This window comes from Acomys russatus, chromosome 27, assembly GCF_903995435.1.
Source record: "Acomys russatus chromosome 27, mAcoRus1.1, whole genome shotgun sequence".
Taxonomy (NCBI): Eukaryota; Metazoa; Chordata; class Mammalia; order Rodentia; family Muridae; genus Acomys; species Acomys russatus.
This window is the reverse complement of record NC_067163.1, coordinates 2,986,570-3,009,501: the sequence shown is the minus strand read 5'-3', so window position 1 is coordinate 3,009,501 and position 22,932 is coordinate 2,986,570. Positions and strand designations below refer to the sequence as shown.

At 46.4% G+C, this 22,932-nt stretch overlaps 1 protein-coding gene across 1 annotated transcript in view; it reads left to right on the top strand.

Annotated features, from left to right (window-relative positions):
* Nucleotides 1-13,215, top strand: part of Efnb2 (ephrin B2) — a gene marked incomplete at its 5' end in the record, with an annotated part of 39,137 nt that extends 25,922 nt beyond the window's left edge. The window contains 3 exons of the mRNA XM_051170018.1: nucleotides 10,289-10,381; nucleotides 11,132-11,245; nucleotides 12,532-13,215. Of these exons, the coding sequence (XP_051025975.1) occupies nucleotides 10,289-10,381; nucleotides 11,132-11,245; nucleotides 12,532-12,920 (596 nt within the window). The remainder of the gene's footprint in view (nucleotides 1-10,288; nucleotides 10,382-11,131; nucleotides 11,246-12,531) is intronic.
* Between the last annotated feature and the right edge of the window lie 9,717 nt (nucleotides 13,216-22,932).

Genomic DNA, 22,932 nt, shown 5'->3' with positions numbered 1-22,932 from the left:
GGGTGTCCTGTCACGTCTCTAAAGCACTAAATCCCAGAGCAGCTGTCCGATGCCCCTTGACATGATGGTAGCTTTTAGGCATGAAAGAATGCATGGCAGCCACAAAGCGATTATGGAGCTTCTTCAGCAGGTTATCAATGATTGGTCGATATAGCAGAGGCCACACAGACACTTCATTAGATACTAGATAGCTTTAGTGATGGAGAAACTACGTCCTGGCTTCCTGTCCCCCGAGTAGGGGGCAAAGATTTGTGTTTGATTCCTTCTTCCTTGCACTCAGTTGCTGCTGAATTCCAACACTTAAGCACATATTCTCCATAGCTGTTCTATTTGTGATGGAATTTTGCCAGAGGCCATAAAGTAGGACACACCACACTTAGAAACACAGGTTGGCACAGGAATTTGAGTCTGGCCACCCTGGGCTTTATGTGCCAGTAGACAAGAACCTTAAGCTGCTCTTCTGCCTACGTCTTCTCTTCCTTCAAAGCACTTGCTCTCCTGTGAGCAGGTTGCTCTCCTATGTCAGGTTGCTGGTGTCCGTGTGTGCCTACCTACCAAGCACAAATTAACACTGGAACAGGGGGAAAGTGAGAAGCTGGAGGTCGGGGGAGAAGCTGGAGGTCGGGGGAGAAGCTAGGCTTCATTGCAAGGTGGAGCACCTGGGAAGGATGGGAACACAAAGTGTTCTTGGTCTGTAGTCTGGGCATAAACGAAACCACAGGGAGTTGCCCAGCCTCAGTCACTCAGGGCAGCTTTACTCGTTAGATCTTCCCACGGTGTCTTCTTTGACTATCGGTAAAGTCCTTTTGCTTCCCTTGACCAAAAAGCACATGTTTATGTGCGGTTTGTCCTGGAATTGCCTCAGCTTACTAGCAGATTCTTTGAGAGACCCTGACAACTCAGACAGGGAGGAGTCCTGACCCATGTACACAGTGGTGGCTCTTACGTCACAGTTCACCAGCCTCTCACGTGCTCTGGTGCTCTCGGACACAGAGCATTCTTTTCCAGTCACCATGCCAGGGTTGTCATGGCCTGCATCTGGAGGGAAGCCTCACCCAGGGATCAGGAGGATCCATGTTGAACTTAATATAAAGAAAGTTCAGCCCGCTTCTGCCTGTCTTGATAATACACTGAGACACTTGGGGGCTCCCAAGCCTAGCAGAGTCATGGCCACCTGGATGCTAGTCTGGCATCCAGAGGACAAGGCTGCCCTGATGGGACCCTGTCCACAGCGATTGGCATCTCCTGGGAAATAGGGACAGCATATCTCATGTAAACCAGACAATTATAGGCCTGCCATTACCACCACCACCCTGCCCCCCACCCTCCCGCACTGAAAGTAACCAACGGTAAGAGGGGAGGACTGATTCCCAGGCTGAGAAGCAAAGATTGAGGAAGAATAAACATCATGAATGCAAAATAAGTAACATGAGAAATAAAGGGCTCAACAAAGCTAAGAAAGTTATTCAGGAATTATTCAGAATAAAGCTGTCTTTGTTATTTCATAAAACTCATCTTTATATCTCTACCCTTGTATTTATAGCTTGTTAATGGTTCACATAGATTTATAAATAATTGAACAATGCTAGAGACCTAGTGCATAAAAGAGGACACGTTTCTTTCTTAACAGCCTCTAAATATTCATCATGAAGATAAAATTTTAAAGCAAAATAAAACACTTAAGAAAATAGCCAAGAGGCAAAGACAGACATTTTGGAGGGGAGGAAAGAAAATTTGCTTTGAGGAAAACTGATTTATATAGCTCTTCAGAGGCAAGAATTTATTCCTAAAGCTCTAACTCTGAGCCTAGTTGTGTTTGATCCTCGGGGAAGTGCTGCAGCCTTCACGCCCATCTCACTTTCAAGTCTAGCAGCACAGGAGATAGAAACATTTTACTGCTGCGAGGAAAACCCAGACATTGTTAGTGGCTTAGAACACTTTACATGCCATGGATGTCAGGGGCAAAACCCAGTGCTGGGCCTTCAGTCCTTAGGCGAGCATTGTAAGTGTGCTACTGTGGTTCCTGGGCCATGCGTGCACTCCAAAGAGAACGTGCCGACACACGTGCTGCATGTGCGGGGGCAGCAAAGAAGAGAGCTTGCTTAGAAGCCAGTAGTGATGACAGTGCACAGATGTGCAGAGCACACGGATGATAGTGTAGAGGGTCAGACACATTGGGGCATGCATGTATGCTCATGCATACTCGGGGAGGGTAAAGACAGGAGGCAGGCACAGCGCATACACACTGCACGTGGAACCGTGTTAAGCTCCTGTAATATAAACAACCAACTCTGTTTCTATCAAACACGGTAGTGATGCCCTGTCCGACGTGATATAGCATGTCTCAGTCATACATTCCACGAGCTGAACCAAGAAAATCCTACAGGGTGTAGGGAATCTGGGTGCCTTGGCATGTGCTTAATCCCAGCTTCCCAGAAGACCACGGTACTTTAAACAGGGGTGCTCTATCAGCGTTGCTGCTGGTCTCTCAGCCGTCAAAGCAAATAGGAGTTGAAAACTAGCTGGGTAACAGAGCAGTGCCTACAGGGTAGAATGCCAGGAGAAGGGCCCTAGTTCCTACTTCAGGTTTTCTTGTTTTTCCTTTTAGACTTACGAATAGTTCTAAAGTCTGTTTCTTTCAATAAGGTTATACTAGATTGGTTTTATGACATTAACAAGTACTTTGAGCCCATCAATAGAAAATCGCTAAATAATAATGCAATTAAGATAAAGTTAGTCCAGTATAGAAACAGACATTAGGAGATGTTAAGCTTCCTTAGCTAAGTGCCCGTACTGCAGATGTGTGGGTGGGTGGTGGGTGGGTGAGAAGGCGGGTGGGTGTTTGTATGGATGGGTGGGTAGATAGCAGCATGGACTGACAGATCAGCCCCACCTTGGGCAAGAGCATAGCTGATCTCATTACGGAGGAACCAGGCTATGTGTTTCTGAATGACAGCTCTGCTTTGAAAGTCACTTTGCATTAGTGAATCAACTCAGTTTTGTTGTTCCTACTATTACACTGTGGGATGGAGCAATTCTTTAATTAAAATAAACATGTAAGAAATTGCCCTTGATTCTTTGAGTAGAGAACACTCATGTCCTGCATGGGGCCCGGGTCACACGTAGGGCCGATTTAAACAGGAGTGCTTTATCGGGGTGGCTGCTGGTCACTCAGTGGCCAAAGCAAGCAGTGTCACAACCGTGCAAACTGCTGCTGCCTCTCCTGAAGTGTTCCGTCCTAAGCTGTCAGCAGATGTCAATTCAGCCCCTACAGAAGTCGCCTGCTACCACACTCAGCCATGCACTCTACTGGAATGGATGTTTTCCACTTCACTGCTGTTCTTTCTGTAATTACTGGGTCATTAATATCACTGCCTGCAATTAGTGGCAGTCGGGCGAGCGAGAGGATTGTAGGGTGTCCTTCACTGCCCATGAGGTTTTTACTCCAACTCTTTCCTAGCTAGGTATGTCTATATTATCACAAAGATACGTTAAAGATTAAGACTGTTTAAAAACCAGAGAGTAGAGAATGGGTTATGTGCTATAAATAATCCACTCGACTGCCTATGGCTCATGACTCCGGGGTATTTTCGTGAGATGTTATCACTGCCTTGAACAGGAAGTTTGCATTTTAGAAATCTGGGGTTTTACGTTAATAAACAATGGAGAATTATGTTTTATCTTTAGAACTATTATATCATTCTTTTAAAAAAAAATGTGACTTTAGTCCTTGACCATTGAAATGGTCATCTGGCTACCTATTTTTAAAGCATCGTTTTCTTATTAGTTTTAGCTCGTGTCAGTGGTGACTCCTGTGTCGAGGTAATTATTACTTTACTGTTGACTATGCTATCCTTACTTTAATGACTGAACCTCAGCAACAACAAAAACGCCCTAGGACTTATATGAGTAAGAAAAGTGCCTTTTAAATTATATTAAAAATATTATTATATTAGTTTACCTAATGAGAGATTCTGCCTGCATAAGTCACCACAGATTTAGCAATAAAATCTTAGACTAGAAAGCAACATTTTTCCTCAACAGAATTCATTTTTTAAAAAAATGAAGAGACTGAATTGGTGGAAGAAATATTTTGAGGAAAAAATACACAGTTTCATAACTGATCTCCTATGCTTAAAGCGTCTCGAATTAAAACAGGGTCAAAGGTAGTTTTTGTCTGGTACAGCTTCCACCTTCTCTATGACAGTGTTAGGGGCCAGCACTGAGGTTACAGGCCGAACAGCCCAGATCTGAAATGTAGAGTCCAAAGCCTGGAACTTGTGGTGCTACCAACTCTGTGCAAATGTCCCACAATCTGAAAAGTTGTGGTACTGAGCAGAGCAGGCAGGCTTCTTTCTCAACTTGTAGCCCAAACTAGCCTGAAAGTCGCTATACAAACCAGGCCAACCGCTAACTCACAGAAGTCTAACTTTTTCTGTCTCCTGTGTGCTGGGATTAAAGGCATGCGCCACCACACCCGGCCTGCAGCCTATCTTGATGAATACTGTGCATGCACGCACACAGAATATATACTCTTACACACACACACACACACACACACACACACACACACACACACACACACACTCTGTCTCTGTCTGTCTGTCTGTCTGTCTGTCTCTCTCTCTCTCTCTCTCTCTCTCTCTGTAGACACAAACATGTGTGTGTCTGCCATGCACTCTTGCTTTGTTCTTTTGTGAGCCATTCAGTTTTGAGGACTATTCATTGAAGGTAACTGATTCTTAGGGTCATCCAGGATGGTCACATCCTTAATCTTTGTATAGCGTACAATGGTTTCAGCCATGACATTATAGTTCCTTGGGCGTCCAAGCCTTGTTTACCATGCTGACTCTTGCACACATGGCTATATATAGCGTCCCAAAAGAAGCCAAGTAACTGATGCCATTAAAGTCTTCCCAGTGTACGTCCATAGAAAGACAGTTTGCTGGAGGGCATGTCTGAGTGGCTACATTTTTAAAGACTTCAGTTTCTGAGCTATCAATGAACTATCCAGTCTTAGTTGATCTAGAATGTTTGCGCTCGGAGAAAGTACAATTAAGACACCCCTCAAAAATGCACACAGAAAAGCCTACCTATTTGTACCCAGTCCATGGCTTCCACCATGCTATAATGCTGGAACAGAAGATGGGATGTCTAAGTTGTGAGTTTTTAATTTTTCCTAGATTGACTTTTTCCAAGTCATTCTGCCTAGTGCAGTTGGTTGTGCTGTGGGGAGTCTGCTTGGACAGTGGCTCTCTGTGTATGGTTGGCTGCTGGGAGACTTTGAAATGCAGTAGTGGTGACATGGTTATAACGGGAGCAGGTCTTCCTGTGCCTTCCGCCCCTGCTTCCTTGGATGAGAAGCAGTCATGTCACTTCATCCCAGCTGGTTTATGATGTGTAAGTACGGACAATCCCCTACCTACCAGCTGATCAAATGTGAGTGGCAGCCCAGCAAGGAGCCCCATTGGGTTGTTTTCTCGCTGTGTATTTGTTTCATGCTTTGTTGAATCAATGTTTCTCTTTGAAAATGCTTTGCTTTGTGTTTTTGTTTCTCCATGAGATGACAGTTTGAGGTGTTGTACTGTGGTGCTTTTGGGCAAGGATAAGGCAAGCTTGGTGTTATGGGACAAGTTGCTCTGAGGCCAGGAAGGCTGAACTTTTTCTTGCCGCTTAATCAGTTTCCTGTGAGCTCCTTGGAAATCAAGGAGATATGTCCCACTTTCTTTCTTTCTCCAGAAGCTACAGTGGAAGACATAGGAAAAAAAAATTAAAATAAAAATAAAAGAATTTTCCCTGTTCTTCCCAGTGCTTTGAACTGATGTTTGCTTCAGACAACTTCTCATTGTCCCTTTTAAAAACCGGCATTGATCTTTGCTTTTCCCGGACATTATTATTTTTGTGTTTAGGACTTTTCTCCTTCTCTGTCGGTTATCTTTGAGAATGACCTTGCTAACCGAGGCATGAAAACATATTAACTTGGGCTCTAGAGATTGAATCCTGTCTCTGGTATGTACTCTGAATCTGTATTGTAGTTTTAGAAGTGAAACTGATACCAAACTAAGTAGAAAGATCTAAGTTCCCTAGCTTGTTTGCTGACATTGAGTAACTGCACCAGCATATTTGTTTCTTTGTTTTATTTGTTGACACTCAGAGATGTAGCTCTGGTGGGAGGACCCAACAGTCTTGTTCTGTGTGCTGGGGTGACTTTAAAACTCATATGTGTTTCTGGAGGACGCTTTTCCAGTTAGTCAGGTGTGCCCCTGCTAGTTCTTCAGAAGTCTGTGCTGAGCTTGGGGAGTGGGGGGTGTATAGGAAGTCTCACCCAAGAAAGCAGAGTTAGCACGGCTGGTGTGCACTACATAGCGGGCAAGAACAGTACAGACAGAATTTGATGTTGGCAGAGATTCTCATAAAATGCGACCACAGTTGATAACGCTGGTGGAGTGATACAAAGGAGAAGCAAGCATATAATGAGGTGACGTTTGTTTTTACTCTTTAAGTTAAAAATTCCCCCGGGACATTCAAGTACACGATATAAATAGTTGCAAATCTATCTAATGGAATGGAAATAGATTTTTACTTCCAAGTATTAGCAATTTTCTCGTTATGTTTCAAAAATCAGTGCTGAGCCTTTTGAAGCTTCTGTGGTCTAGGTTCATGTGTGGGGGAGGGGCAGGGCACCAGAATACTAATCATGTGCTTGGGTAGTTTATGGCCAGGAAGGAGGTGCAATCAAGGCAAAACATGGAGAGCCGTAGTTCAACAGTGGTAGCTCCTCTAGACTTAGAATCATTCTAGCTGTTGAGGGCATGTAGAAAATCACATTTATATCAGACCTAAGGCTCATGTGGCATATAAAGCCTTTATCTGCTGTGTTAAACTCCTGACGATTTCTGTTGTATGGACATCTAAAAATGGATTTTTCCGTAACAAGTTATCACCCGTCGCTGCTGGCCATCCCAGTTACTTCTCCTGTTGCATGGCAAAAGCAGCTTAAAGGTGGAAGGTTCCGTTTGGCTTGCAGTTTGTGGGGTACAGGCTGTCGGGGCAGCAGGCAGTCCCATGCCCACTTGGAGTGTGAAACTACTGGCTTAAGTCTAGAGCACTCGGAAGTGGCAAAAGGGGCAGGCTGCAGCTGGCCTTCTCCTCTGGTCCCCACCCCAGGCACTGGGTGGTAAATCCACATGTCGTATCTGTCTGACCTCAGTGGTTCTCTGTCTGGGAAGAGAGTCTGACACACTCAAAGACACAAGAGTTACAAGTACTCTACAGGGTTCTTGAGCCGGTAAAGTTGACGGTCAAAATTAGTTTGTATTGGGAGAAGCAAAGCTGTTCGTGATCAGAATGCTTGCTTGCTGCAGTCTTTGCACCCTCCCCACCAGACTGACTCAGTCTACCTCCCACACTTCCATTTTTTTCTCTTTTTGGTCAATCAAGAGGGGAGAAGTTTCAGCTTTTTTTTCCCCCTCGAGACAGGGTTTCTCTGTGAAGCCTTGGCTCCCCTGGACTCGGTTTGTAGTCCAGGCTGGCCTCAAACTCACAGCAATCCACCTGCCTCTGCCTCCTGAGTGCTGGGATTAAAGGCTTGGGCCACCACACCTGGCTGTGAAGTGGTTTCCATTTTCCCCAAACCCTGTTTCCCCACCACAGTTCTGTCTGGATGCTAAAACACAGATTGGAATTTAAGTTGAATTTCTTTAGAGATCTTTACATATGAGGGGTAGTTTGGACATCCTTTGGGGTAAACCTGGGCAACTCAGCACAGGTCTGACTTAGAAGAGGACCTGACCCACAAATTAAAAATTATATTTACACTTCCGTCCTGTGCTTGCAGCCCTGCTGGGTGGAATTCAGCAGTGGCCCTGCAGGTGCAGGTGCTTGCAGGCAGTAGAGGCCCTGCCTGTCTTCTTGCTGGTATTCAGTTCTTCTTTTTCTCAGTCTGAATCTGACTTTTCCCTTCAGGATTAAACCAAACAGATCTTCAGTCCTCCCCACTCCCTGTACTCCTCCCCACTCCCTGTACTCCTCCCCACTCCCTGTACTCCTCTCCACTCCCTGTACTCCTCCCCACTCCCTGTAGTACTCCCCACTCCTTGTAGTCCTCCTCGGCCCCTGTACTCCTCTCCACTCCCTTTAGTCCTCCCCACTCCCTTACTCCTTCCCACTCCCTGTACTCCTCCCCAATGCCTGTACTCCTCCCCAGCCCCTGTAGTCCTCCCCACTCCCTGTAGTCCTCCCCAGCCTCTGCTCAGCTTTCAGTTATTACTGGCCTTTGTCAGTTGAGTGTTATAACTTTTAGCAAGAAAACAAAAAAGTTGTTTATTTAACTTTCAATAGGACGTACTTCAGCAAGTGCCTTCTGTGTTTGTGGCTCTAAAACTTGGTGCGCTCCTTGGATTAAGTAAACTAGACTTGGACGGGTGATTTCATGAAACAGATCACTTCTCCACTTTTTTCTGTATGGAGACACATCTTGATTCCTGAGAAGTGAAGTGAGAGAACTCTAACAAACCACTGAAGACTCAGCGCTGCGCTAGACCACAGTGCTCAGAGGCCCACACTGTGAGAGGCCGTAGGAGAGAGGCTCTGGGGCTGAGCCATGTCAGGGGAAGAAGACAGGGTAACAACAAACGCCGCTTTGAGATCCTCAGAATCTCTCTAGATGGCTACTTTGACTTATCTGGCAAACATTTTCTCCACAGTCTATGAGTGGGTACTGCCTGGCCTACTACAACTCCCCAACAAAGTTTACATGGCAACTATTACCTATTTTCCCAGGAAAAACTTCAGTGTCAGCAACAGCAGAAGAATTAGGTATGATGATGAGAGCTGACGGGCAGCGAGCTCTCAGATAAGCAGGGAGAGATATTAATATGCAGAAGGGGCATCCTTTGTCCTTAGGGTAAAAGTAAGAGGAAAGGGTGATAGTTTATAGAAGCAAATTGCATAGTGTTGCAGTTACCCAACGAGTATAGACTTTTACTAGGAAGGCATTTAGAAGTGTTTGGTGATGGCAGGGTTGGAAAACAAAACAACCAGGCTGAAAGAAGTTGCCAGAACACCTGTCCCCTTTTCATCCTCTTGCCAGCATAGTATTAGTAGACAGGACTTTGATGGTCGAAGTGGAAGGCGATTGAAGTTACAGACATGTATATGAAACACTTCTGTTCCTTGCCCCTTGAACTCACCGGGAAGCAGTGTCCGGCACATTCCATCCTCTCCTCCCTCTCAGGCTTGAGCTGTAAATGAAAGCCTGCTCCTCGTTACACGGCCTGACAGCCCATCTCTTTGCAGCTTTAGTTACAAAGCCATTTAGAGACTTCACTGGCCTAAGGACAAGCAGCAGTGTGTGTAGATAGAACACGGCTGCTTTAAAGGACAGAGAAACGTTGGTGGAAGGGAAATCTTTGCTATGGTCCCTCGTTGTTAAGGTGGGAAGGGAACCCAGTTGGCGAGTGTGGGGACAAGGTGGTTGCACACGCGCGCGCGCACACACACACACACACACACACACACACACACGCACACACACACCAATCAGGCAGTATCCAAGTTGTCAAAGGGCCCAGACAGGGAAGGGAGTGTGCCCACCCTCTGTCCAGTGCCCACCCTCTGTCCAGCTGGAGTTTTCCCCAGCAGAAAGCTTGGCTGAAGGGCCTCATGAGGGTTGCAAAGTAACGCACGTTTGCTGGCGTTTACACAGCGATGGAGAGGCGGACTCCGGAGACCTGAGTTCTAGTATTGCTTCTTCAGCACATTTCAGGCTGGGGAAGGGAGCTGGGGGTGTGAGAAGGCTCCCCGCTGGTGTTAGCAGAACTTGGATGCCTGACAAGCAGAGCATTGAGTTAATTGTTCTTGAAGCAGGAAGTCTGGAGGAAGCAGGTGTTGGGAGATGGTTGCCGAGTTGCGAAATTACCGTGTTCGCTCTTTTGCACTTTTTGGCTTGGCCCCCTTATGAGTCTGTGGGCATTTGGAGGACACAGTTCCTTTCACCTGTAGAGTAGCACTAAGTTGGATGTGTACGGGAGGGGGTGTTTGAGCTCATCCAGAGGCAGGTAGCCTACATGCAGCAGTGTTTCCAAGATCCATTTCTCTTTGTTTATTTTTCTATTTCTTTTCGGCTTTCAGCATCCCATACATTCAGAGAACCTGTGACAGAGAGTGAATTCTTATTTTTCAAATTGTTTTCAGACATTTCATGTTCATGTAATCTTGGCCTATTGATTTCCTGATTTTTCTTTTTTTTTTCTTTTTTTTGTTTTTTGTCCATTTTATTTTTAATCAGCTACATCAAATGGGTCTTTGGAGGGCCTGGATAACCAGGAGGGAGGGGTGTGCCAGACAAGAGCCATGAAGATCCTCATGAAGGTTGGACAAGGTAAAGACCATCCTGCTGCTTTGCGAAGCCACTGTGACCTGGTGTCGCCCCCAGCTAGCGTGGCGCCAGGTGATGCTCACCGTCACTCCTCTTTTTAGTTTCGAAGGCACACCCTTGTCCCTTCTCTGCACTTTGAACCACTGGCAGAGTTGTCCCCCAAGACGATATATTCATTCAGCTTTTCTTATTGGAGATATCGCTCTTAAAAAAAAAAAAAAAGTTCAGTCAGCAAGACAGAGAGAGTGTCTATGTGTTGCCACAGATAGGTACAGTTCCTCTTTACAGTGCAGGGCACCTCTTTGATTGAGGAAAAAAAAAATCAAAGTATCCAGTATGTAAACAGTGGTTCTGCAGCTTTGTTTCATTTTCAAATCTGGACAACCAAAGAGCCGTGTTTTCATGTAGAATAACCTATTGTGCAGAAAGAAAGACTTATTCCTCTAATTAGAAACCGGTATAGTAGTCAATCAACTTGCTCAGTTAAATTGAAATGTCATCTGCAATGCTTTGACTGCCAAATGCAAGAACCCCTATAGCTTCCACAGATGGCCTCCCAATCTAAACCTCCGAAATAAGCAGGAGAACCGCTCTGATTAAAAAGGAAGATTATATTCTTGTACTTCACAGTGCTTTGCATAAAGACTCTTATGTTCATTGCTATTCGTGCCTCTTGAGATATCTGTGCATCTCCTGAAGCTAGCGCTCTTGTCAGATGTCTGTGCCATGGTTAATCAGTTGTCCTTCGTATAGATGCAAGTTCTGCTGGATCGCCCAGGAATAATGATCCAACGAGACGTCCGGAGCTGGAAGCCGGCACAAACGGGAGAAGTTCAACAACAAGCCCCTTTGTGAAACCAAACCCAGGTACGGCAGCATGCTGTGTGCCGCGTCTGTGCAGCCTTAGAACCCTGAGGGGCGGGGAAGCCTCCGCGTGCTTCCGCACTGGTGGGACTCTCTGGTGGCCACAGGTTCCTCTGACCTTCACTCTCCGTGAGTCAGTATTAACCCTGACAATAAGACAGACTAATTTATTCCCATCAAAGTCTTACAGTCACAATTGCAGGGCTCACCAGATGTGTCAGTCACCAGCGATGTTCCACCGCATGGTTTTCATTGGCTGATGCCGCATCCTGCTCGCTGTCGACGCCGTCCCCAAAGCTGATGTTAATGTATATATAATTTGTGCCTTAATCCCTGTCTAATTACGTCTAATCCACAAAGAGCCTCACCGATCCTTTTCTGAATCTTAGAAAATGCTGCCTAATGGCATACTTTCCAGGTGGCTGTTCTTAATGTTTTTTTTCACATTCTCTGTGTAAAATAAAGTATTAAAGGGCCCACTGGCCAAAGTGCAGCATGCCATACAAAATGGGCTCATTTTCTCACCGGTCCTGGTTCGTTGTGCTGATGCCGTTTTGCGGAATAGCTGGCACACACACACATCAGCACTTTTGTATAAGGGATCCCTGTGCTGGGTTGGAGGTGATGAGAATTTGGATCTTTGGTCTCTTTCTAAGACTCAAGAAAGGAAGTTGTTGGGTTTTCCCCCCTTTTTTCCCCCCTCTGTCAATGACAAGATGTGTCAAATTCTTGTGACAAATCGATAAATGGATAGAGATAATGATGCCAGGCAATTCTTTAGTGCTAACATTTGGGTTTGCAGTCTGTTCAGTGCCAGAGCGTCTGTTGCCTTCCAAATATATTTTAAGTGTAAATCAAATAATACAACCCGAGTTACGAGTTGAACCCTTTCCCAGGCCCCGTCACTCCTTCCTCTCTGGAACATTTCTGGTAGGCAGGGCTCTCTGCGAAGGGCGGGCGTTTGAAGACGCACACAGAGGAAGAGCGAGGCCAGGGTGAGCACGCTGCACCATGGAGTGAGTAGCAGGCGCCTTTCTTCCTCCTGGTGCATCGGTCAAGTGCGGAGGAAGGCTAGGGGAGGCCCAGGACTGGCTGGCTCTCTCGCCACTCTGTGAAGCCGTTGGGGCATGGTGTTGGACCTTAAGGCTCTTCTACCTAGTCTGGTGATCTCCGCCAAGTTCACGCTATGGACTGAGGGCTGACATGCTTGATTAATGCATTTTGAGGGTCCTGCGAGCGACAGGACAACCCCGGAACCTCAGTAACGTGCTCTTCTTGCTCCAACACAGGTTCCAGCACCGACGGCAACAGCGCGGGGCATTCCGGGAACAATCTCCTGGGTTCCGAAGTGGCCTTATTCGCAGGGATCGCATCAGGATGCATCATCTTCATCGTCATCATTATCACTTTGGTGGTGCTGCTGCTCAAGTACCGCAGGAGGCACCGCAAACACTCCCCGCAGCACACCACCACGCTGTCTCTCAGCACGCTGGCCACGCCCAAGCGAGGCGGCAACAACAATGGCTCGGAGCCCAGTGACGTTATCATACCGCTAAGGACTGCAGACAGCGTCTTCTGCCCGCACTACGAGAAGGTCAGCGGGGACTATGGGCACCCGGTGTACATCGTGCAAGAGATGCCCCCACAGAGTCCTGCCAACATTTACTACAAGGTCTGAGGCCTGAGACCTGCGCCTCCCGAGGGAACTCGCGCCTTGTTGTTGGGGCGCAGGGACCGCCTGAGCCTGGCCGCGGGGGGGCGGGGTGCCTCCTGGAAGAGCCTGGAGCTGGACAGTTTTGTAGTCTGTAGCTTTTCGACCTTGGGGACCACAGACCCTCCCCGGAAGCTGGAAGACTGCTAGGAGATCCCCCACTTGGACTACCGCGTTGCCACGCGGACCTCCAAGCCATGCACCTAGCCACTCAGGCCTCTGCAGAGCCCGGGGAGGACACGGTAGGCTACGGATGGCGATGGCGCAGCAGCATCTTAGGAGAAGGTTGCTCACCAGGCTAGCCTCTTGCCTCCATGTTTCCTGCTGTGCACACTGGACTTGTCACTCGGACCTCGGGCTCAGTAAGGTTTTCAAAGATCTCTAGTGTTTAGTCCTCACTCACTCCTTCTGTTGCCAGGGCTCTGCAGCACCTCCCAGACCCCTCACTCCACATCCTGCATCATTGAGGGACACTCACCGCAGAGTCCCAGCTCCACCCTTTGCACCAGGATCAGATTAGATGGGTATTAGGTACAGAGAACCCTGCTTGCCAGGAGGCTGGCTCAGCCCGGAAGTTAGGGAGGTGTGGAGGAGTGAGAAGGTGCCGGCTGCCACCGCGGGTCAAGGCTGCTGCCCCTGGAGCATAGTGGGGAAGCAAGGCAGGAACCACAGATAGTGCTTTGGTTTTTCTGAGAGGAGAGAAGAGGCAGGTGGGAAGACTGTGTTGAGTGGTGGGAAGCAGCTCACTGTCACACAGCTATGTATGCAGCAGGGAATACAAGCCCCTCTCCTGCCGGGGAACAAAGGGGCCGTTGTTGTGAAAGGGCCGGCCTGAGCCGGGAGGGAGAGGGCAGGCCTCTGTCAGAGTACCGGGGCAGGACTGTTGAGGTACTGGCAATAAAAAAGCACAGCCCTGGAGCTGTGGGAGAGTCCGTCTGCTTTTGGGAGATGTTTTAAGCAGACTCAGCTGCTATATTACCACATTTTATTAAACACAGGGAAAGCATTTTAGGAGAATAGCAGAGAGCCAAATCTGACCTAGAAGTTGAAAGGCCAAAGGTCAAACAGGCTGTAAGTCCATCACCACTGAGGTTATTGGAGAATTCTCATTAGGAAAGGTAGGTCAGGTCCCCAGCCCCCCTAAGTGCCCCTTCCCCCTCCCCGACTGAGCCTTACACACTTTGGGTTGTTTTGGTTTATGGCCGTGCCGTCCGGGCTTCGAGGCTGTCCCCGGGCTCCATGTCAAAGCAAAGCACACATGGCCCACCTCTTAGAGTCCTTAAGATGGAAGTGAGTTACGGTGCGGAAGGGAAGGAGGAAGATAGGACATATTTATAATAGGTGTATAGAACACAAGGGATATAAAGTGAAAGATTTTTACTAATATATATTTTAAGATTACACACATTACACACCAGATGTGGAATTCACTTGTGGCGATGAAGGCAAATCCCAGCGCTTAGTGCTTTAAAAAGTAAAAGATTGGATAGCTACTCCCCAAAAGTACCAATAATGAGAAAAAAAAAATATCACTAATGAGAGCGAGTAGCCAAATCAACAAGGTCCCAGAGACATCTCACAGAACTGTAGACTAGGAATGCCAGCCCCCGAGACACCAGGAAGTCGATGTGGCTGTGCCCCATGTGAGGCAGTGGCGAGATGTGCTGGCGTGTGTTTTCTGTGTTGGGTTCTTTTCCCTTGCCTTACAGGCTGAAGTGTTCTCTAGCATCCAGCAGGTCACGCTGAGGGGGATGCAGCTGGAAGCTTAGCTGTGGGTCCCGCCTCCTCTCCTGCCCCTATCCCTGCCCTTCCAGAAGAACAAACAGGAAGCAGGAAGCCTACTTTTATTTTTTATTTTTTATGTGCTATGCAAAATAGACATCTTTAACAGAGTCCTGTTACTATGGTAACGTTTTGCTTTCTGAATTAGGAGGGAAAAAATTGTTAAGGACAGCATTTGAAGGTTCTCAGATCCCCAGTGAGTACCTGCAAAAAAAAAAAAAAAAAAAAAAAGAGTTGTCACAGAAATTATTCCCGACTCCCCAAACCTGAACATGATGTTGGTTCAATGTGTGTGTATGTGTGAGCGGGTGTGTGGTACACGTGTGTACATATATGTATAATATATATCTCCAATATATATTATATATATCTATATCATATTTCTGTGGAGGGTTGCCATGGTGATCAACCACAGTATATATGTAACCCTTTCTATCACCCCAGCCTCCCCTGTGCATTCCTACAAGATTTTCTTGTAAGCCATCAAAAGCTAATTCTAGGAAGGGGGAGGGGGTGAGGAGGGGGGGACATGGGAAACCGTCTGATTTTAATGAAATCTAAGGTCTGTGTCATCGGTTGGCTACATTTTGGTTCTATGCTAAACTGTGAAAAAAAAATCAGATGAATTGATGAAGAGTTACCTGCAACCAATTGAGAAGTGTCCTGTGCGTCTGTTTTGTGTCCGGTGCAGAAAATGACAATCTACCAACTGTCCCCTATTTGGAGTTGGTTCAGCTTTGGAAAGTTACTGTAAATGCCTTGCTTGTGTTACCGTCCCTAGTCACCTGACTTCGGAGCTTGCACCATCGTGTTTAAGTGAAGATCGTGTAAATAGGTTCAGAGCTTACCGCCTATGGATTCGGGGTGTTACAGTAGCCTTACTCACCTTTTTAATAAAAATACACATGAAAAAAACGAGACAGAAATGGCTTTTCTTACCCAGATTGTGTACATAGAGCAATGTTGGTTTTTTATAAAGTCTAAGCAAGATGTTTTGTATAAAATTTGAATTTTGCAATGTATTTAGCTACGGCTTGTTTAACGGCAGTGTCATCCCCCTTTGCACTGTAATGAGGAAAAAAAATGGTATAAAAGGTTGCCAAATTGCTGCATATTTGTGCCGTAATTATGTACCATGAATATTTATTTAATTTCGTTGTCCAATTTGTAAGTAACACAGTATTATGCTTGAGTTATAAATATTTTTTTCTTTGTTTTATTTTAATAGCCTGTCATAGGTTTTTAATCTGCTTTAGTTCCACATGACAGTTAGCCCCAGAAAATGAGATCCCAGCAGTCACATTCCACGTGTTTCAAACTGAATTTGTTCTTAAAAAAATAAAATATTTTTTTCCTATGGAAAAAGCGCCTTCAACGTATTTTCCTTTCCTTTTTATTTTAATTTTTTTCCTTTTCATTTTATCTACTTTTCTGTTTTGTATTTTGATTTCCTCACGTTTATTATTTCCAAACTCAAAATTATCCAGAGATTTCTGCTCCTGGATCCTTTTAGGACCATTTCTCAAGGCAAGCCGTGCATGTGTTACAAGTAAAGTTCGGCTAAAGCCTTTACTCCCCGTGCAGGAAATGCCTCTGGTTGCACCTGTGTTGCCCAGTGGGAACGGCCAGCCGCACAGTGAGCCCCGGAAGAAGGGGTGATGTAGCTTTCGACTTAACTGCAAATGGATTACATTTCAATGTCAGCCAGCCACTTTGGCAGGATAACCCCCAAGATAACATAAGAGGCCCTAATGTCCTTCATAATATTTTACCTCGAGGAAAACATGTGTTGTAAAATCAGATTAAGGCGAGCCAGGGGCCAGCAATGAGATGGGTCTGGGGAGATGCCTCAGGCGGTAGTGTGCCTGCCGCACAAACATGAGCTATGATGCCCTGTGCCTTGGTACGCCACGCAGAAGCCGATGTGTCGGCCTATCACGTCTTGGGGAAAGACTATCCGATCAGTTTAATGAAAGAAATGGCCCTCAGGTCCCGTGAGAGGCTTTATCGCTAAATAAATAAATAAATAAATAAATAAATAAATAAATGTGGAGAGCTATGAAAGGAAGGCAGCTGGTACCAACCTGTAGCTACGTGGACATGCGGTGGGGAGGCAGGGTAGTGAGACAGCTGGGGTCAGCTTCTGGCTGCATGGGCATGTGCAGTAAACACGCACACAGCTGCACGTTTCTACCATGCTCCTTCGCCTACGCTGAGGGTTGGGAGTACTCTCCAGGACTATGGTGGCCTTTGGGGTCTTAAGCTTCGCGCTCCATGAAAATCTTTATAAGCAGCAAGAGTCCAACCCACAGGGGCGGTTAGCGACATTGCTGAGGTCGGTTGATGTCCAGCTCACTTCGGTTCATCCTTGGCCCAGACAGTGATATGATTTGGTGGGGTTGGGGTAGGGGAAAGAAAAGGTCCCCTGAGGAGTCTGCGAACCTGACCCGCTGTGCTCAAGATGGCAGCCCCAGCAGGTGGAAAAGCCGAGGGTAGTGAAGGGCCCTGCAAGAGGTAGCGATGAAAGACCGCTGTGGAAAGCTGTGAAGCTTCAGGCTAGCCTGTCCTGGCAGCAGCGAATGTTTGGTGGATAAATGCTCTCAGGTATAGACCAGCAGAAAGCCCTCAGAGACACAGGGTCTTACTCCTCAGTTCTTGCAAGTTTTATCTCTTCAGCATTTTCCCTGCAGCTCCTAAGCTGCAAGTTTCATGACACCACTTGTAGCCAAGTCACTAAAACTAGATCCTCACTCCTGCATACTAAGGCTGGTTTGACTTAATGTGGGCAGAAGATGATAACAAAATGTACCACTTTTCCAACTTGGGACTCTGGCTTGTGGGCCCGTGTAAAGGCTCCACAGTGTTATCTCTTCCTGCCTTTCCTCTGAGACAATTCTCCACAGTGAGTTAGCCAGGCTCAGTGAAGAGCAAACTAAGATGTGTCTCTGTGGTTTTCTTTTACACTGGAGAGAAAGATTTGTGCTAAGGAGCGTCTTGCAGAATGGCGTAAGTGAGCGCCTTTGCCCTGTCTGAGAATCTCTAGCTCCATCAGCCACCTCCCAGTCTGCAGCTGCTTTCAGAGGTCACCACTATCAACTCCCCTTTTCTTTTTCTTTTTTAACCTGAGAGTTTCTCATTCCAACACTGGTGGGGTTTGCAGTGGAAAGGGAGAAAGGTTCTTGAGAAAATGCTGCCAACTGAGGAAGTGCTGGTCAGCTCTGTCAGATTCCAGAAGATTAAGGACCGAAAAAGTATTTCATCATCATCATCATCATCATCATCCAGAGTGGTCACTTCAACTGTGTGTAAAAATGGACAACTTTTTGGTTGGGTTAGCAAAAAAGTATTCAGGTGACTCACAAGAGACAAAATTTCCACTATGGACACAAAACTCCCAAGCTTGTGCAAGCTTGGGAATGCTCTAGCTCCAAGATACACGTCCATACCCTGGGGCATTGTTCAACCCTCTGGTTTGGTGGAGGAGCTTTGTGAACCAGGCCTCATGGTAAGTGGTGCTGGGTTCTCCTCCACCAGCTGCCATGGTCCCCTTGGCCTTCTTAGCAGACTTGAGCTTAATTCCCTCTGTTTCTGCTCATGGTGGTATCGAAAACACATCCTTTACCTCCTTTCTTATTTATACTTCTGGGCCTGTGGTCTGCAACAGAAAAACAGTGTTGCTGAAATTTTAGTTGGTAGAGCTACATTGTCTGATTAAGTACCATTCATTGCTACTAAAGAAATTAGAAGGTCTGGGGAGGGGGGGAATGTGTGTTGTTATTGTTAGAGGCATGAGAATTCTGTTTTTGTTTTGTTTTGTTTTGTTTTTTAAGTCTAAGAATAGTAGAAGAGATAGATGTCTTCAAAGAAAATTGCTTCCAACCAACTGAGATCTTTAAACTCCACAAAATTCCTCTTCAAGTGTGCCATTTTTTGTGCAGCAGCTTTATTAAGACACAATTAAAGGAAGTTAAAAACTTGGGACTAATATGCAACTCTAGGGTCCACAGAGTGGAGGAAGAAAGCTGGAGGGAAGGGCTTCTAGCTCTGTGTGTCCCAGGTACAATGTTTGGTCTCCTCAGTATTCGACGATTAATCTGTACATTGATCCAAGACGTGAGAGATATGAGATGGCTCAGCAGGTAAAGGCACTTGCCAAGACTGAGCACCTAAATTTGATCCCGGAACCGGCGAGGTGGAAGGAGAGAACTGACTCCTCCGAGTTGTTTTCTGACCTCCACGTATGTATGCAATGAAGCATGTGCACCTACACACACACACACACACACACACTCACACACACACACACACACCACAATAATAATGTTTTACAACGATGTGAAATCTCTATGGCCATAGCCTCACATTGCTCTTATTTACATGGGTGATTCTTCGACAAAGCGTAGATTGACACTGAAGAGGGGAAAACCTGAGGCTGGAGCACCAATGATGTCTGCAGCCACTGCCCTGTCATGTGACTCAGACTATGGCTGTTCTTACACTTAGACTTGCTATCTCTATCATAGGCTCATGTGCATCCACACTGAGACTTCCTGGGGGGATGCCCTAATTTGAAGGGTTAGTTGATAAAACAACATAGCCAAAGCAGCCTTTCTAGGTTACAAGGAGAAACACTTGCGGTTAGCAGAGTGCATGGGCTTTGGCCATCCTCTGATGAGAACTAGTTAGACTGGTCCAAGACACTGGAAATTAACCTACCCATGTAGGTGGAATTCTGGGTATCTACAAGTCTAAAAGCCTCTTTATGGTGATCTCTCTGTCTCTCTGTCTCTGTCTCTGTCTCTGTCTCTCTCTCTCTGTCTCTCTCTCTCTCTTTCTCTCTCTCCCTCTCTCACACACACACACACCAGTCTGTTCACTTATACAACATGCATGCTTTCATTATCCCTTATTATATGCTAGGCAGTGTGCAAAATATTGGCTATTGCAACATGAAAGACAGGCATCCTCCTATTAGGCAATTCAGAGTTCAGTCAGCAATTCAGAAACTTCCATGAATAACAATTAGGCATTTCAGATGCTGGTAAGGAAGGAAATGATAAGGCTGGTAACCACTGTGTTTACATTCCTTCAGCATCTTTTAAAAAATGTATTTGTCTATTAGTACTCCTCTTGTCATCCATCTCTGCCTTCTCTGTCTGCAGCTGGATTTCTTTCCTTTTAAATCTTTCATTACGTAGATACCAACTGGCTGTTAGGATGCTAAATTTAGTGCAACTGTTCTGTTCTTTCAAATGTCTTAGGAGTATGCCTTAGGAGCCTGCCTCTGGCCTTAAAGGGCAAATAAGAAAGTTTGCAGTTGGTTGCCAGCCTACGTTAAATGTGGATATATATTTGAAAGAGTGTTCCTTGGCTACACTGGTGGCTTTCTTGGTTCTGAGGCAAGAACTACAGAGAGTGTTCTGTTTGCTACTGATAGTACCGAGCTTAACAAAGAAAGAGAGAGAGGAGAAATAAATGAATAGATAGATAGATGATAGATAGACAGACAGACAGACAGATCTGAGATTTGTTCCAGACTCCCTGGCTCTGTACCACCCAGCCTTTCAGCTGGGCACCTAGCTGCCTCCTCCGAGCCCCGCCCTGTGCTAACTTTCCTTCTGGTAAACAGGGCCTGAAAGACCAGGGTTACCTTCCTACCAATTCCAAAAACAGAAACAGTACCAGTGAAACAATGGCTTTGTTCATCACACCTTCAGTCACATGGTGCTGGCATGGTGTGTGAGGAAAAGACGGGGAGAACCCATCTTCCTTGGGCACATAGTTTGGGGCCCAGGATGTTTATTATAGTTATTACACAGTGACTATGTAGTGACTTTGTACAGACTATCTCCTGGATGGGAGAGAAGCCCTGACCACCACCTCCGAAGAGGAAAATAGGCAGACACACACACACACACACACACACACACACACACACACACACACACACGCACGCGCGCGCGCGCGCGCGCTTTGTTTGATCCGTGTCTTGCGCCATACTTCAGGGACAGAGTCTCTCTGCAGGACTTGCTGGCGGAGTGGAGACATGATGAGTTAGTGTACGGCCCCGTACACAGGCTCATAAACGCTGCAGCCCTGATCCTTATCACCGGGAGTGACCGCTGTTCCCTGGAGGGGCTTCTGGTAGAGCAACAAGCAGAAACATGCTTTGGCCTTGAATCGCACACCTCCTCAAGGACCCAGAGGAAGCGGATAAGTCACTTGACTTTTTGCTGCCATGTTTCACAGGCTCATTTTAGCTCCAAGAACAGATTCTAGAAAAAAATAATAAAAAATGTTCAAAATATGGCTGTAGAACTGCTTAAACGACACCACCAGCAATTCGGATTTGGTGATGATGGTGGTGATGGAACCCTGGTGGCACACGCTCAGGCCTCCTAAGCACCCTTTGCTCATTTTTTCATGAGTTCTTTGAGGACTGCATTCTGCCCGGACTCACTCTCAGATCCACCACCCCTCCTCCTCCCAACTGCATGTCTTTCATGCAGAAAGAGTCAAATGGTTTATACTCACTTATATCTGGACACTAGTCCAAGGGGCATGTCCCATGAAAATCTTCATTTATCAGGAAAGTGGGATGGAGGGGGGGACATCCTGTTGGGACTCTAGGAGAGAGAAGCATGGGAGAATAGGGAAATAGAAGGATCCGGAGGGTCCTAGAAACCTACAAGAAGACCATTATGATGGGCAGATCTGGGCCCAGGGGTATTGCTCAAACTATGACACCAGCCAAGGACAATACGTACAGTAAACATCAAACCCCGAGCCAGATCTAGCCAATGGTCAGGACATTCTCCACAGTTGAGTGGAGAGCGGGGACTGACTTTCACACGAACTCTGGTGCCCCATATTTGACCACGTCCCCTGGATGGAAAGGCCTGGTGGCACTCAGAGGAAGGATAGCAGGCTCCCAAGAAGAGACTTGATACCCTATGAGCATATACAGGGGGAGGAGGCCCCCTCAGTCACAGTCATAGGGGAGGGGAGTAAGGGGAAAGTGGGAGGGAGGGAGGAATGGGAGGATACAAGGGATGGGATAACTATTGAGGTGTAAAATGAATGAATTAATAAAAAAAATAATAATAAAAAACCTACTGAGCCATTAATCCCAGCACTTGGGAGGCAGATGCAGGTGGATCGCTGTGGGGCAGATCTCTGTGAGTTCGAGGCCAGCTTGGTCTACAAAGCAGGTCCAGGACAGCCAAGGGTACACAGAGAAACCCTGTGTCAACCTCCCCCCCCAAAAGAAGAAAAGAAAACAAATAAATAACCTATTGAGCTCAACTTGTACTCCAGGTACACCTGTGTGTAGGGCCATCTGTTGGAGTGTGGTTGGTCCCCTACCCCAAAAGTCATCAATTGTCAACAGTGCCTCAGCTAAAGGGGGCAGGGCACATGAGTTCTTTCACCCTCTATGCTAGGGTGTTGACTGGCTTCATCCTGTACAGGTCTTATGTAGGCAACCTTAGCTGCCCCAAGTCCATGCTTGTAAAGGTCCTGCCATGTCCAGTCGGCACCAGTTAGCTGCAGTCCTCCCTGGCTCTCTTGTCATCTTTCCGCCCCATCTTCCCTGATGGTTAAGACTGGTGGAGGGTGTAATTTAGATGCTCCATTTGTGGCATCTATTCTCCATATTCTGACCAGTTGTGCCTCCTGACTTCTTGAAGCAGAGAGCCAGCACCATCCTCAAAGAGTTATCCGGTAACCCTGCCCACCAGGGCATGCTGGGATATTTCTAGATTTCAGATGTGGATGTCCAATGCTGGCATTGGAACATAGCTGCTTCTGAACTCTGTCCCCATAATATGGTAGAAAGATGCTCTCCGTGTCCCTGGTTCTGTGATGTTTATCCTTTCTCCAGCAGTTACTTTGAAAACTTTCAAATAAAACAAAAAGTCAAAAAATCTAGATCCCAGCTCACCGTGTCAACAACCAATGTTCTAAGCATGAATGCATAGTCTGTGTCCTAGCACACTTATGTAAGGTGTGTGTGAGCATGCTTAAACATTTTACATGCAAACCTTGGCTCTTCCCTCACTCTGTCATCTCGGAACAGGGGATGGCCATGGAGCCTCTCACACCTGGCAGACACCCAAAAGCACTTCATCGTCTGACCCGCTATGGAGCTTATGAAACTCATCTTTGTAGTAAAAAAAAAAAAAAATTGTTTTCAGTA